Source organism: Epinephelus moara, chromosome 6 (assembly GCF_006386435.1).
Source record: "Epinephelus moara isolate mb chromosome 6, YSFRI_EMoa_1.0, whole genome shotgun sequence".
Classification (NCBI taxonomy): domain Eukaryota; kingdom Metazoa; phylum Chordata; class Actinopteri; order Perciformes; family Serranidae; genus Epinephelus; species Epinephelus moara.
This window is the reverse complement of record NC_065511.1, coordinates 16,162,814-16,177,688: the sequence shown is the minus strand read 5'-3', so window position 1 is coordinate 16,177,688 and position 14,875 is coordinate 16,162,814. Positions and strand designations below refer to the sequence as shown.

The following is a 14,875-nucleotide window of genomic DNA, read 5'->3' as shown; positions in this document are numbered from 1 at the left end:
TAAGATGCATGGTTTACCCACCCACAATTCACTCCTAGTGTAATTAGCTTTTCACACTCGGTAGGAAAAGGATGTTTTGCATAGTGTTGGTCATACACGTACTGCAGTATATGGAGGAAAGCAAAACACACAGATTGCTCTGCAGCTATGTATATGGAATGGCCTCTAACTCGGAAAGCAGTGGTAATTTTTCCTGATAATGTGTACGCCTCGTTATAAATTGATGTGAGCAAACAAAATGTTAAACTCTGAGACAAACTGACAATTAATTTCCCTCTTGTCAAGCTGTTTCATTATTTCTGGACAAAGCCTCGCAGCTGTTTATATTTCATACAAAAAAACAACTCTGTTATCACAAATATGATAATTTTCTGGGACATTTTTTCCCCCACAATCTTTACATCTTGCAATACCTTCAGGATATTATCCTCACAGGGGTCCTGACCTGGAGTCCCTGACAGTAAAGTATATCTCCACCTATTGTCCAGATAGCTGACCTGCCCCCGAGACCAATACACTCCTCCTGTATCCAGCGATCAAGTGGCCTGACCTTCTTATAGATCCAGTCATGGATCCAGTCGACTGTGCATCATGCCCATACAGGTTTATGATGTTGTGTCTGGTGATGAGCTGCTGCTCTAAATGCAGTGAGGAAAAATTCGCGCCAAGGTTTGTTGCATGTCTAAGTTGCAATTATTTCCGCCACCATTGAGCAAACAGGGTGATCATGGCAAATTTGTAACATTGATGCGCCGCCTACAGGTTCAACATGATCCAACCTGTGACACGGTGCATTATTGCAGCTTTCAAGTGCTCTCGGGAATATCATGTTTACCAGGACAGCCCTTGTCACTGATCCAGCAAAGTTGTCAGTATGACTGTAAAAGAGTGGATGAGTAATTGCAAAGTGGCAGCATGTCTGACCAACAGAGACCATGATATTAATTGTTGCCTGGTGGTCTTTTCATAGGGTTTCGTCGCATAAGTTGTCACAGTCTTGAATTTAATGAGCTAAAATAGAGCGTACCTGTTAGATGTCTGATGCCACCAACATATTTTTCCAGCATCTACATTTTGCTTGTGTTTCCAACTAAAAGCAATTGATAGCTTTACTGGGTGTATGCAAGACAGCTTAGATGAAAGGTTGCAGCTAATGAAGAGCACTTGAAGACATGGCAGAATGATCCACACCCACGCTGGCTATTTAAAATGGCCTTGCAAAAGAAGTTTGAGAAAGACATGCCCATTACTGAAAGTGGGCCCACCCACAGCTGCTGCAGTAGTTACAGTTAAGATTTAATTCACCTCTGTAAAAACAGGAGTAGCAGATCATCATGAGGGCAGAGATGCATAACAGCACACTATTTGGATACTGGTGTGCAGCTTCAGTCTATTGTTTTTCATAGAATGTCACCTCCTCCATTTTTATGAGCAAAATTATGAATGCATTTTCCAAAACAAAACTTTAACCTAGCCATGGCCATAAGATGATGCAACTGTACTAAATATCCAACAGTAATGGCGTCAGGAACAAAGATGCATTCAGTTAACTTTTACGAGGAGTCGGAAACAGTTGCATAACGCCTTCTGTGTCTCTGGAGGGTGCTTTCTAAAGTCTAAAAAAAAAAACCCTGATAATGTCATCAGGCTTATCTCAGTGTGAGGTTTAATTGGAGGTGTAGGGTTTAAAGGAGGTGAACATTTAGGAGGTAGGCAGGGTCTAATAAAAGATGCTATTCAGATGCTTCATGGGAAACCACGGTTTTGGAACTCGACTGGTTGTGACCCCAGGTGACCAATATTAAATGTCAGGACAATGTCTAATGCCAATGTCAATTTGATGTAGAACACTGAAAACAGATGACGTTGATATTTTGTTGGTTTTAAGTTGTCTTGTTGAGTCACCAAAATCTAGACTCACAAGTCAGTCTTTAGACGCTTTACTTAACTAAATCAGAAGGCGGAGATCTCTGATTGCCTGGTGGCGAGACTACCAAAATCTGACGCCCTCTAAACTTCTACGTCAACACCATCTTGAAGTTCAATACCAACATTTAGCCATAAGATATGAAGAACAAAATCCATCGTCTCCAAAATGTCATAATGTTAACGTCCATGCGACATGGAATTATATCATTGATAGAGATTTAAAATATGTCAACCCGATTTTCATTCTAATCAAAGTTTTACATGAGTCCAATGCAAGAGTCCAGAGTCTCTGATGTCATGGATTAAAGTCAAGATATCTCTTTGCTCCCCCTTTGCTTTGATTTAACAATTCTTTTTTTTCTTTTTTTTTTCTTATCTGTCTCTCGTGAGTCCCCTTTATTATGGAAATGGTGATACTAAATCGCTGGAATATCCCTTTAAATGTTACAACAGAAAGATCACTGCAACACTTTTCTTGATTTGATGTCTGTTTAAGCAAGACTGTTAAAACAGCCAAGTAAAAAATATATGAACCCAGAGACATAAAGTTTTAATCACTGCTACATAACCATGAGCACAAGTAATGAAAACTAGACTTGCAGTGAGGTTATCACACAGTTTTGTAACTGGGTAACTGCGGCTAACCATTGTAGGAGAACATGAACCAGAAGCAGTCCCAGTTGAGGATATCAGCAGAGCACAGAGAGAAGACCCTGAACCTTGTATGGGGCTTAGTAGTAATTAAACCCACCTAATTTTAGAAAGCAAAAGTCAATTATTACTGCTTTTATGTGAGGCTCTCTTGTGTCACCCAGAGTCTAGAACTACAGTAAGGACAGCACCCACAGCGCTCTGTTAGTCCCTGAGATATTTCAGTGTTTGTCAAGCATGAGATGATTAATGTTCAGAGCAATGCTGTTGGTGTGAACTGCTTAGCCATGTTTGTGTGGCTGATTGTTCTGATGTCCTGAAGATGACAGAACAGATGCTCATTGCGGAGATATCTATGTCCCTCTTTCCGCCTCTCTCCCGCTCCTTTTTTCCCCTTCTCAGATCTATGTATTCCTTTCATCCTTCAGCGTCGCTGCAACTCTCTCACCTCTTCCTTCCCACCCTCTCTTCATCTCACTCAACTCGTTCATTCACTGCCTCTTCAGCCAATCGTCTCCCCCTTATCTATTGCCCCCCTTGTTTCTTTTTCTCCATAAGCTATCCATTATGAATTAGAATCCCCCTTTTCAATGCAATGAATCATAGGAGCTTGTAATATGTTAAGCACCATCATCTCCATAAAAGCCACATCTATAAAAAGAACATTGTTGTAAACATTTATCTTGTTACTTCAAAGGGAACCTGGAGGGAAACGACAGCATGTGTTTCCTTGTACAAGAGAGAGGACATGCATTAAATCCATTCACCACTTACACCTACAGTGTGTCTTCTTTGAATTCCACTGTCACCACTTAGTCGCCTATCCCGACCTCCATCATCATTTCAATTGGAAAACGCACTCCCCGGGGTTTTCTCCGACCCCATGTTAGTGCCATGCCGCAACATCAACCATAAATTGTGATGAGAAACCAAATTAACAACATGCTGTGATTGCGCAGTGGGGAAAATGCGGTTCAGAAATATGAATCAGTATCACAACGCACAAGTCCCTGAAAAAAACCCAGGCCTCAGCAGGCAGCCACGCTGGCTGACAGACAGCTCAAGAACGGTCCCAGCTGTTCCTCAAATAGTTACATTTACCCCTGGCCTTTTGGATATACACACAAATACTACATTTCCACTGCACCACACCTTTGATGCTTGTAACTGCTTGTTAAGCTTGCTGTGCAAAATGCAGACAGGAAAATGACAGTTGTCTCCCGTCCTGATGAGAAGGTGTTTGTCTCTTTGTCAGTCTGAATTGAATGTGTGTGTTTATTTTGCAAGTACATGCATATTTATATGTGTTGTAGGCCTTGCGGAGCCTCTCACTAATGCAAGGGGTGAAACAAGACGACTGAATGTGATTCTCTCCTCTTTGCCCAGTGAATACAAAGATTTTGAGGAGAATGAACCAGGTAATGAACCACAGTGCTGTACCCTGTGTGGAAAGGGAATGAGATTGATTTTGTAAACAAAATACATTATGCATCATAGAGAGTATCGATAATAGAATTTGTTTCAGGCTAAATATGTTATTTAAAGTTCGCTGTAAGCATGGAAGAACATTGTGGCTTCCCAGTACATGAGCTAGCGTTTGACGGGATAGGTGCCCCCTAAAAGAAGTAAACAGCCAATATGTTGTCCTCCAGCATTAATGCAGATTTGTAGTTGTGCCATAAAGAGAAATGATTATGTGCAGCAGGAGAGGAGAGGCGGAGTCATTTACTGCCATCCAAATTATTATGAGTGACAAACAGACCATTGGGTAATGGATGATTGCTGATGGGAAAGAAAGATTGCCCGTCCCAATCGACTATTTTTGAACGGACTGTGATTAAACGGGCTTGAAAAATAAATATTCACAGTTTGACCTGCTCCCTTAAGGTAGTTGCTTCTGGATCTCACAGGGCAGATTTAACTGGCAGACACTTTTCTTCCGCCGGCAGTGAAACTGTTGAATTCTGATGAAAGACTGCAGCTCTTAGTTTGGCAAGTTTATTGTGTTCCATTTGGTATAGATTGTCCCTAAACCATATTGAATTTATCTGCAGTCTATTGAGCTGTATTTGTCTTTTATCGACCGTCTATTGTCTCCAGTTTATGCGGCAGCCTGCATGTCCAAAACAATTTCTCCAATGAGACAATAAAGTTTATCTAATCTAACAAAACCCCGTGGCTTAGAGCAATCAGAGTAATATTGAAATGGAAGTTTTTATGCCCTGATTAATGGCATTCAATGTACTGGCAATAAAAGGAATGTTGTAGCGCCCCCCTTTGGCATCAGTCAATGCCAACCTAATGGGGCAACAATGCATATTTTTCTCAATGTGACATTTACTGTAGGTTGTGAAGTAAAGATTCTTTGGTCAGTTGATCAGTTACTTGCAAACAGTGAATGCAACACCATTGATACATTACATATTGAAGACAATTTGTTCAAAGGTTAGCAACATGTCTTAACCTCATTGTGATGTATGGACACAAAACAGCAAGAGGACATCAGCTGCAGGGCTTTTTGTAAGGACATTTGGCGAGGTCTATAGAGCACGGTAAATGGACTACACTAAGTCTACAGTGTCAGAAGAAAGGATGCTAAAATGTCAAAGTGTACCATTATGTTCCAGTCATTTGGCAGATGCTTTTGACCTGTGCAACTTAAATTCTGTACATCAGAAACAATTCGGAGTTGGCTGTCTGGCTTAAGGTCACTTCAACAAGTGGACAGGAAGAGGTTGAGCCACCATATGACTAATGGCCAACATGCTCATACCACCTGAGCTACCTTTTTGTCTGCTGGTGTGTGTTTGTGTAGTGCACTGAGCCTCGAGACCAAAGAAAGCAGAGGTGGAGTGGTGCCTTTAGTGTCTGAGCTCTGACACACTCATAAGATGTTTATGTTTCAAGGCCAATTAGACTTCCTCTCCTAAAAAACCTAAGCATTTCACTAAGTGCTTTCTTACGGCACCATGGTATAATTCAGGTTATTATGTATTATTACTTTCTTTGTTTAAGCTTCATTTAAGATCATTTGTGGCTTTTTATCTTTTACCTGCTATTTAAATACATAATATACCTGTTTGTTTCTGAAGATAACAGGGTTAAGTAGAGACTTGTGATGAGCCTCAGTGTCCCCCAGTGTTTTGACAGTTAACTTAGACTTGCAATAAGTGACTTCTTATAATCTCTGGCACAAACAGTGTGTGTGAGGTGATATACATAATGCACCCTTACACCTTTTTCTCTGAGTCATATAGATATATTTACTGAAATATACTGAATATGAGAAAAGGGAATAAAAAGAAGCATATAAATACTTCTATGTAAATATTTTGTGTTTTTAATCAGTATTGACTGTATAAGGACGCATGGATAATGATAAGGACTTAAATGCACATACTCTTGCTGTGCATAAATGTTGAAACCAATTTGGCTCAAATCAGTACCTGATTACATGAAAAACTAAACAATACTAAAATGCACAATTTCAATTTCTAAAAAAAGAAACAAGCCTTGATTTGGACCACCAGTCGATCTATGCATGAAAAGAGTTTTGCCTTCACCCTTCATACATCACAGTATCTTTCTTCAAACAAATCCTAAGCCCAATATCCACAAGCCTACTGAGCTATGCGCTTTCAAGCTCCTCTTCTTGATTTATTTTTGGCATGTATTATTTTCTCTCTCTGCTTGATACTCCATTTTCCTTGCGATTGACTGTAGTGTATGCTTAGTCAAGGACACCTCTTCTTCCGCATGGCATTTCATCATTGTTCATGATGATGGCCTATCACAGACAGAAGGGGGGAAGGCGACAGCACCGGTCCTAGCAATCAAAGTTAAAGTACAAAAAACCCAGCATTGATTTGCACCTGACCTTAAAGGTGAGTCAGACAATATAGAGATATCCATCAGCGGGGCCTGGTTACAGAGCACCCACCGGAAAGATTGAGCCCTTACCAAGCAAAAACAAAGGTCAGCAAACATCCTGGTAGGTTTCATTCGCTGCAGAGCATCCACACCTTTTACAAAACACAACAAAGAGAAACTGAAGTGTTATACATAGGCGCTCCCTTGAGTATTGATTTTATAAAGTCCCGAAAAAGAAGAGGAAATTAAAATTATAGATTGTGTTGAACATTGAGGATAACCATTGATCAAAGGAAATGTGTAAAGGAGTAAAAAAATAAAACCTATTGTGGCCTGTCTGCTGTCATACCATCAAATCATGAATCTTCAGGGTTTACCCCATATCAAATCAGAGCTGCTGCAGCACTTAGGAGTTATATTTAGAGGTAATTTTGTTTTTAGAAAACCAAGCACTTTTCTCTTAGATCCATGACAAGCTGTACTCTTAGCCACAGACATAAAATATGGAGGGAAGAGAAAATAATTTTTCATCAGCACAACCAGGAATACAACAATGATGACTGCAAGGGCCTAGACAGCAACCTTAGTAGACAGAAATCTTAAATTGATGTCCCCAAAGAGAAGGGTTTTATCTGCATGGCTGTGCTGCACCTTCACAATTCATACTGATAGAATGTGCATAATCGCAGCCCCTCACTATGCTTGTCTGCATGCTTGATGAAAGGGAAATGGGCCCCATACAACAGAAACAGAAAAGAGGCTTTCTAGAGAATGACTATTACCTCATGAGTGTGTCACTACAATTTGGAAAAGGGCTCTGAAATATTCCATTTGGTGGTTTTAAATTGCCAACCACTGAGGTGAGAAATACTAAAATCAAATACACTGCCACACTGAAACACAGCTGGCACGTGCACAAATACACACACCAAACACACACGCCACTGCACAAGGAAATAACAGAAGTTGTGAGTCTGAATAGCCAAGTGTAATAACTGTTTGCGAGCGTCTGCGTGCTGCTGGTGCTTTAGCCACTTCCCAGCAGATACAGTATTTTATGGCTAGACACCAATACCTCCTCAAAGAGCTACTGAGCCATATTGCACCTGATGCCAGGCCACCACTGTGAGAGCTGCTGTACAACACAAAACTGTGAGCCAACAACACATCTAATAGGACGCCTGTCTCTCTAGCCTCCAATCTTCCAAACAAACAATAACATCAACACTTCACTTTCCCCTGAAAAAGGAGAGAAGCAGAGAACAAGAATCTTTTTCTGTCTAAAGACAAACACAGAGGCTGGCAAAATACTTGGCTGTTTTTCACTCTCCAAGTAAACATCTTCTTCCACTTAACAGCCTGTTCACATAGTGAGGGCATGTTTTCTAAATGCAAAGCTACCTCATGGATCCCACTTGAACCTCAATCACAAACTTACAAAACTGCCTCATTAACATTTAGCTAACTGCTGATTCTCCAGAAATTGTTAAACCTGCGCCACCTGTTGGAAAGAAAAGTAGTGGCGCCAGGAGTTTACCTGCAAATGTAGACATGTTGATCTCGCCACCTACAGGCAGAGAGAGTGATGGCTTCAGCAATTTTGCACTATGTGGAGGCAATGAGTGTTACAGTGTTATTGTATTTGTATGTTTTGGGAGTATCCCATCAATGATTTGTATAACCTGTTAGTTAGTCATGCTAACCTGCAGTGTTAATCATAAATATGCGCAGTCTGTGGCTGTAAAACACCCAAAGGTTCGAAAATGAATTTCAGTTTCCCTTTCTAAATATCTAGCATTTAGACTTAAAGGTCCAGTGTGTAGGATTTAGGGCCATCTAGTGGCAGAAATGGTACATAACACTCATAACTATGATTTCTTTAGTGTATAATCACCTGAAAATGAGAACTGTTGTGTTTTTGTTACATCAGAATGAGTGGTTTATATCTACATATGCCGTGGGTCCTCTTTCACTGAGTCCACCATGTTGTTCTACAGTAACCCAGAGTTGTCCAGAGAGTGGACAAATCAAACACCCGGCCAATCGATTAATGGACTAATCAGTGCAGCTCTTACTCAAGTTTTGGTCAGCCTACATTGCTAATTTTCTTTGGGGCCTCTGCATAATCTCCTTGGCTTTTTTTTCCATTAACAAATATAATTTAGATAAGACCCTTTTCCTCCGGCCATTGAAAAAACACTAGAAGTCAGAGGACACACAAGGACACTCCAAGCAGTGTGAACTGTCTTAGTAGAATTCAGTAGAAAATATAAACATCAGCTATAAATACACACAATCACAGAAAGTCAACACTGCAGTTGTTACACTCATTACCTGTAGGTGGCACAATAAAGAAGCTATTACTTTACTATCTATTGCTATTACTCCTACTGTCATTGCCTTCAGATTCCACAGGTTGGACTGGAACTGCAGGTCTAAAACTGCTGCCACTGCAGTTTGATGATATTGGCTCGGTCTAGATTCAGCTTCTTCGTATCAGTGACACTGTGTGTCCTTGATAATGCTCTCATGACCAACATCTAGCCTGGTTCTAAACTGAGAGTGGACACAGGTCGATGAATAAGTGCTTTTAATAAATGCGGTTCCACAGGCTAGGGCTACATATCAATGTACACAGCATGGCAGCTTAAAATCAGATTATTAGTGAATCAATTATTTTTTAGTATGCACAGGAGTAGCCTGAATGTGTTTTCTCGCATGTTGAAAAAACATGGCATGACACATTTCTGCTACTTTATTCCTAACAAGGGATGCTCAAAAAAAAAAAAAAAATTCAAGCCGATGGTTGAATTAACAGTAATAGGGCATTTATGAAGAAATCAATAATTTCCAAAGCTGCTGATCTGAGAGCCTCTATGGTCTACCTGTCTACGTTTATTTTCTAAGTAGATGGAATACGCATTATGCAGCACTGCCTCATCGACGCTAATAACAAAATTGTTTAGTTGAGAGTCTAAACAGGTATCTGTTAATCTATCCACACCTATCATTTTAATTGCTGTGGAGTATACTGTGGAATCACGGCAGCCTCCAATAAGCAGTCTAACTATTCAATTACCTTCACATCCCCCCCCCCCCACTTTGTTTCCCTGGCCATGCTTTGCCCCTGCCTGCTCTCCTGTCACATATCAAAAATCCAGGCGACAGCCACAGACACAAACAAGAGCACCAGTGGTCACTGCCAAGGAAGATTCACAAAGTTACGTGGGTCACAGGTTATAAAGTGAATAATTCTGGAAATATAGTATACTGTGGTGACAATTCTTCATGAGATTAATGGGAAAACTATCCAAAGGTATGGATATTAATGTGCTTCAGTTAACATATAGGAAATACATAGGGGATTTCATGTGCGGCAATGTAGTTACTGATTTATTTGTTGCATCTCACTTAAAATAAATAATAATAGTTGCTACTAAACAAACAGCTGCTTCACAAATTAATCCCCATGATTGCAAATTTCTTATTTGTCAGGGTTTTCTAGATTTTAACGTCATGGTTAAGGCTGTAAAATAGAATGCATTTTTATCTGGGAGTATGCCTCCACCCCGTTAACAGAGCTTAATCCTCCCTGAAACCTGCACCTGAGGTGGCGAAGACAGTCCACCTTGAATCTGTAGCCTTGACTCTGGAAGCAGCAGCTGCTCAGCCTATTACATTTAATCTCAACAAACGGTGAGCTATTTTTCCTCCTGAAGACAAGATATTGCCAATCTCTCTCCCCCAAGAGTACTGCTTATATTAAAACTGATACCTGAGAAGAACTGACTTAATCAGAACCAGCAAACTATATCCAACCTGTCAGCAACATCTAAGAGCCTGGCCCAGGCCTAAAGCCATGGGCGGGAGGCCAATGGGTGAACTGAGTATTACTATGGTACACACCACGGCTATCCAGTGAGATGTCAGCACTAAAAGAGGCATTAGGAATCCAGGGAGTAAAATTGTTTCTGTTCCAAGTTCCTATTTCCTGGAAAATTGTTTATTGTTCCACTCAGTTCCAGTTGAATCCAAGTGATGCTCCTGGAGACTGACCACCTTTTCTCGTACTTTTGATCTACTTCTTCTGCTGTTGTGGAGATCAGGAACCTGTGGGGCAGTGGGATAATGCCCCAAATTCCCTGTAGATAGTGTATAATTACACAGACAAATTGTAATCCTGATTAGCCCCAGCAGCCTTTCCAGCCTGTTTACATAATCACATTGAGAGAAAGTCTTCATCAAGGGCTCAGTGGCCAGATTACTGTCTGTGCAGAACCCACCTGATTACCAGCAATTAGTGACAGCTTGGTATAGAGTTTCTAAAACAACAACTACATTTCAACAAAACATGGAAGCTAGAAGGATACTGAAAAAATACAGCGTGATCACAAGACATAGAAGTGGTGGGACACAACAGATGGACAATTTTCAACAGTCTGTTGACTATCATTAATCGTTTGCTGTCATTTGACGAGCTAATGTCAGTGTGGAAACAGGCCAGTCCCTGTGTGTACTGGTTGTCCTCTCCTGTGGTGTCCCTCCAACTTCCCATGATGATCATGTCCCCTCCCGCTTTTCCTTATCAGGTCACCACTATGACTGCCTGTATAAAGAAGTCCCAAAAAAAAGAAACTGGATATTTTGGGAGATTCAGATCTGCAGAGTGGCATTTGAAATGGATCTAAAGAAAAGAAAACTGTAAAGTAACAAAACATTCATCAGTTTTAATATTCTAATAACCATAAACAATGTAAAGGGCAGATCCAGGAAGCTGTGGCCATAAATCCAATCTGGATCCTATTCACTTACAGTTTGAGGATGTCTCTGCTCTCTCACATGATATTATCCACTGCTTACACAAGCATGTGTCGTAGGAATGGGGTGCTCTCAGCTGTGTGACTCTTTCATTATTGTGAACTTGATTGATCGTCGTGCAGTCGATGGAAGCAATGTGACTGTCATGACAAAAAAGAGGCAAATGCAGCAGCGGTACCCAGAAGAAGATACAGTAAAGTGCTCACTATCAGAGTAAAGGAATTCAATTTGTATTTGACACAGGTCTTTTGCTCTATTTAAAAGAAAAAAACCCAGTGCCTGCGATTTAGCTTCCTAAATTTGTCTGTGTCAAGCAGTTTTATAAGTTCCCTGAGGATTAGGTGACACAGTTGCAGTGGATGTCCTCAGTTGTTTGGTGGTGGACTGCCGCAATGAGAACATATTCACTGTGCAGTTTTTTTTAATTGAAAAAATTCCACTAAAATCCACTGTATAATGTGTGTGTGAGCGCCAAGAATCAGACAGGTGACTGAGATAACTTTGCAAACTGAGAATCAGAACTGTGCACCACCCACACACATGGATCCTGGCTCAAAAATAATCTAATATGAAAAAGCACCTCTAGCAAAGCGGTGTTGAACAAACTTTGCTAGATAGACGCTTTTCTTTTTTTTCTTTTTTTTTTTTTTACAGCATCATTATCTTAGCAGGAGCAGTGAGTCATAGGCCAGATCTAGTAGATATCTTTTTACTTCTGCAAACATTGTGTCACCTGTCAGAGCAGGGGAACAACAGCTGTTCCATGGTTCTTCCCTCTCGCCTCGGTCTGTGCGACTGTTTCCTTTGCTCTTTTCCAAAAGAAGACCCAAGCGTCCTCCTCCTCTCTTCCTCCCTCCCTCCCTCCCTCCTCGATCCCTGGCTGGCTGGCTCCCTAATAAGTAACAGAACTAGGAGGATTGGCAGTGGCCTCGAGGTTTGACATTGCCACAATGTGGGTGGTGATGAAACAGCACTGTGCCCGACTCTGCTCGACTCGACTTGGCTCATTCTTGGTGGGCGCTGCTACTCTGCATGCTGCACATTTCATCCACCCCCAATAGACAGACATGAGAATTACTCACAGGGTGAACAATCTGCATGTAAATTGATATCTGTGAGTGCCCATACTCAGACAGCCATACATGCGTTCAACAGATAAATGGACATGCACTCATACACACAGTGACCCTGAAAACACACACACACACACACACACACACACACACGCGAAGAAAAACATTCTGATGGCTGGAATTGGATTTGCCTTTTTTCTTTGGCTTTAATTTTAGTTGGAAATGAGAATTTCACACAGTGAGTTTAACATTAAATACATCATACACACACAGATGGAGGGAAACACACACACTCACACACATACAGTACACACACTTATGTTTAGTTTTATAATCAACATGTGACTGACATTTCAAGGAAGCAACAAACTGATTTTCATACGTTTACTCTAAATGCTGTTTTAATGTAAGTGGACAATAGAGAGCAACATGGTTGCAGAGTGGCAAATGAGCAACAATTGCTTGACTGATTCTTAAAGCAGCTGTATTATGTAAATAGCATGAGTGACATTACTGAGGTAAACAAGGGGAAGAAAACAGACAGATAAGTCCAAAGTCTGGGATTTTGTTCATGTGGTCAAAAAAGAAGACTACATTTTAAAAAACTGTATCAGAAAAGTGCCATTTCCATGGTGCTGAAATTGCCATCAGTCTGAGTTAAAATAGCTGATGCATATGAGAAATAAAATGGAATCAGCGGTTACCTCACCAGCTAGAGCGAGTATTCAAATGGGCAGACCCTGAGAAAGAGCCACTAGAATACTAACAAGCCCACCTTACACCTGCCTGCACTGGCAAGTCCGATAAACACCAGTCGACAAATTGGTTCCACACTACTAATTGCCTCGGCCCCCTAAATGGTTCCAGTAACATTTCTGATGGGGGAACTGGCCTGACGCAAATCCCACATAAATACTTGAAAACTCGACCCAGAAAAGAGAGAAGGCGGACGGCTGGAGCCGAAATAAATAAGAATCTCTTTACATCCTATAGGAAATCTGCAGTGCATGCACTTGCGCCTCAACAATTCACTAGTTAGCCTACTAAGCAAAGCAGCTCACGTAGGCTATTAGAAGAAGGGTAGGCTACCGCAAGAATATCTATTGAGCGACTCAGTCAAAGCCTGCATTGAGCGCCAAACCGGTGAAATGCGTCCCTTAAAACTCTATCCAGCAAACCGTGGTAGCCTATTTTTGCGCACGTCTGTAACGTTAAAGCTTTTGATTTCTCGCACGCACGCACACACACACACACACCAAGGCACACCAAGCGCATCAGAAAATACAGAGGCTTGCTGCAGTGGCTCGTACCTTTCACACAAGTGAACATCAGTGAAAAGATGAGATTCCAAAAAACAATTCCCGTCCTAATCCTCATCGTTTTGGCTTGAACAAAGTCCCCTCGGCCACATTTAACGCATCTCCTGTTGAAAACGTCCCGTAGTTCAATAGATCCGTCGTAGTATCCGTCTCTGTAAATCCCCTTCATGTCCACAACTAACACATGTAACCTATGAGCATATGTTTTCTTTCTGTTGGGTTGAAGTAGATTCCCCTTTTCTCTTCTTAGAGGAGAAACAGGCAGAGCCGCCCGCCGCGCTATGTCAGCTGATAGGAGAGAAGTGAGCAAGACTGAATTTTAGGATAGGACCACAGCAACCTGGACGAGGGCTCAACCATCTCTGCTGAGAGGGGCATCAAGTGTGAGCATCTCTGGCGGTGCGCTCTCGCATCTGCTGTTCAACATCTTTCCTTTTTAATCCCTATAAACCGGCTGTGGACGGAGAGGAGTCTAGTCTACAATTTGAATGCTGCCTTTATCGATCGGCAATTGAACCACGCAGAGTGTGAGAGAAAAGGTGGTGGGGAGGGAGGGGTGTTGGTGTGGCGAGAGAGGGAGAGAGGGAGAGAGCGTCCTGTGTAAGTATGATTTGGTTGATGTGTGGCTAACAAATCATGAAGTGCGAACAGTGAGGTGTGGGTGGCAAGGGAGGAGGAGGCACGTCTTTATGGGAAGAATGTAAATCCTGGGAAAGAAATGAACTCTGTTAATGACAGCATGTGGTTTATGTGTGTGTGAGAGAGAGATGGGGGGAGAGGGTGGGTGTGGGTGTGGAGGTGTTAGGTGAGACTCAGACAGGCAGCATCCCGTCCCGAAAGCTGATGAAAGAAATTCGCCTGGTAGGCAATCCCACCATAACTCTGATTTTCATTTTGGAGATCGAGCGGAGCTGTTATTGGGAGTGATGGGACTGGGCAATTTGCAATGCAAAGATGGGATGATGACGGCGCAAAGCGCAGCTCAGCTGCAGTGGGGCTCTTCTGCCATCTAGCTTCGGAAGAGTCACCGACCTCCACTTTGAGACGGAGAGGAAAAGGGGAGCAGTGTAGTGAGAGGCCGTGATTGCACATAGAATGAACATCATTCAGTCTATAACACATTCAAATGGAGTTTCTTCAAGACTGTGAGAAGAATGTGTGATGCTTCTCTCTTTCATCAACATTATCTCCACATTCTTATTTAATCTAAATTAA

At 41.6% G+C, this 14,875-nt stretch overlaps 1 protein-coding gene across 1 annotated transcript in view; it reads right to left on the bottom strand.

Annotated features, from left to right (window-relative positions):
• The window catches only part of LOC126391996 (CUB and sushi domain-containing protein 3-like), a 259,847-nt gene extending 245,977 nt beyond the window's left edge, over positions 1-13,870 (bottom strand). The window contains exon 1 of the mRNA XM_050047075.1: positions 13,652-13,870. Within this exon, the coding sequence (XP_049903032.1) occupies positions 13,652-13,829 (178 nt within the window). The 5' untranslated portion in view covers positions 13,830-13,870. The remainder of the gene's footprint in view (positions 1-13,651) is intronic.
• Between the last annotated feature and the right edge of the window lie 1,005 nt (positions 13,871-14,875).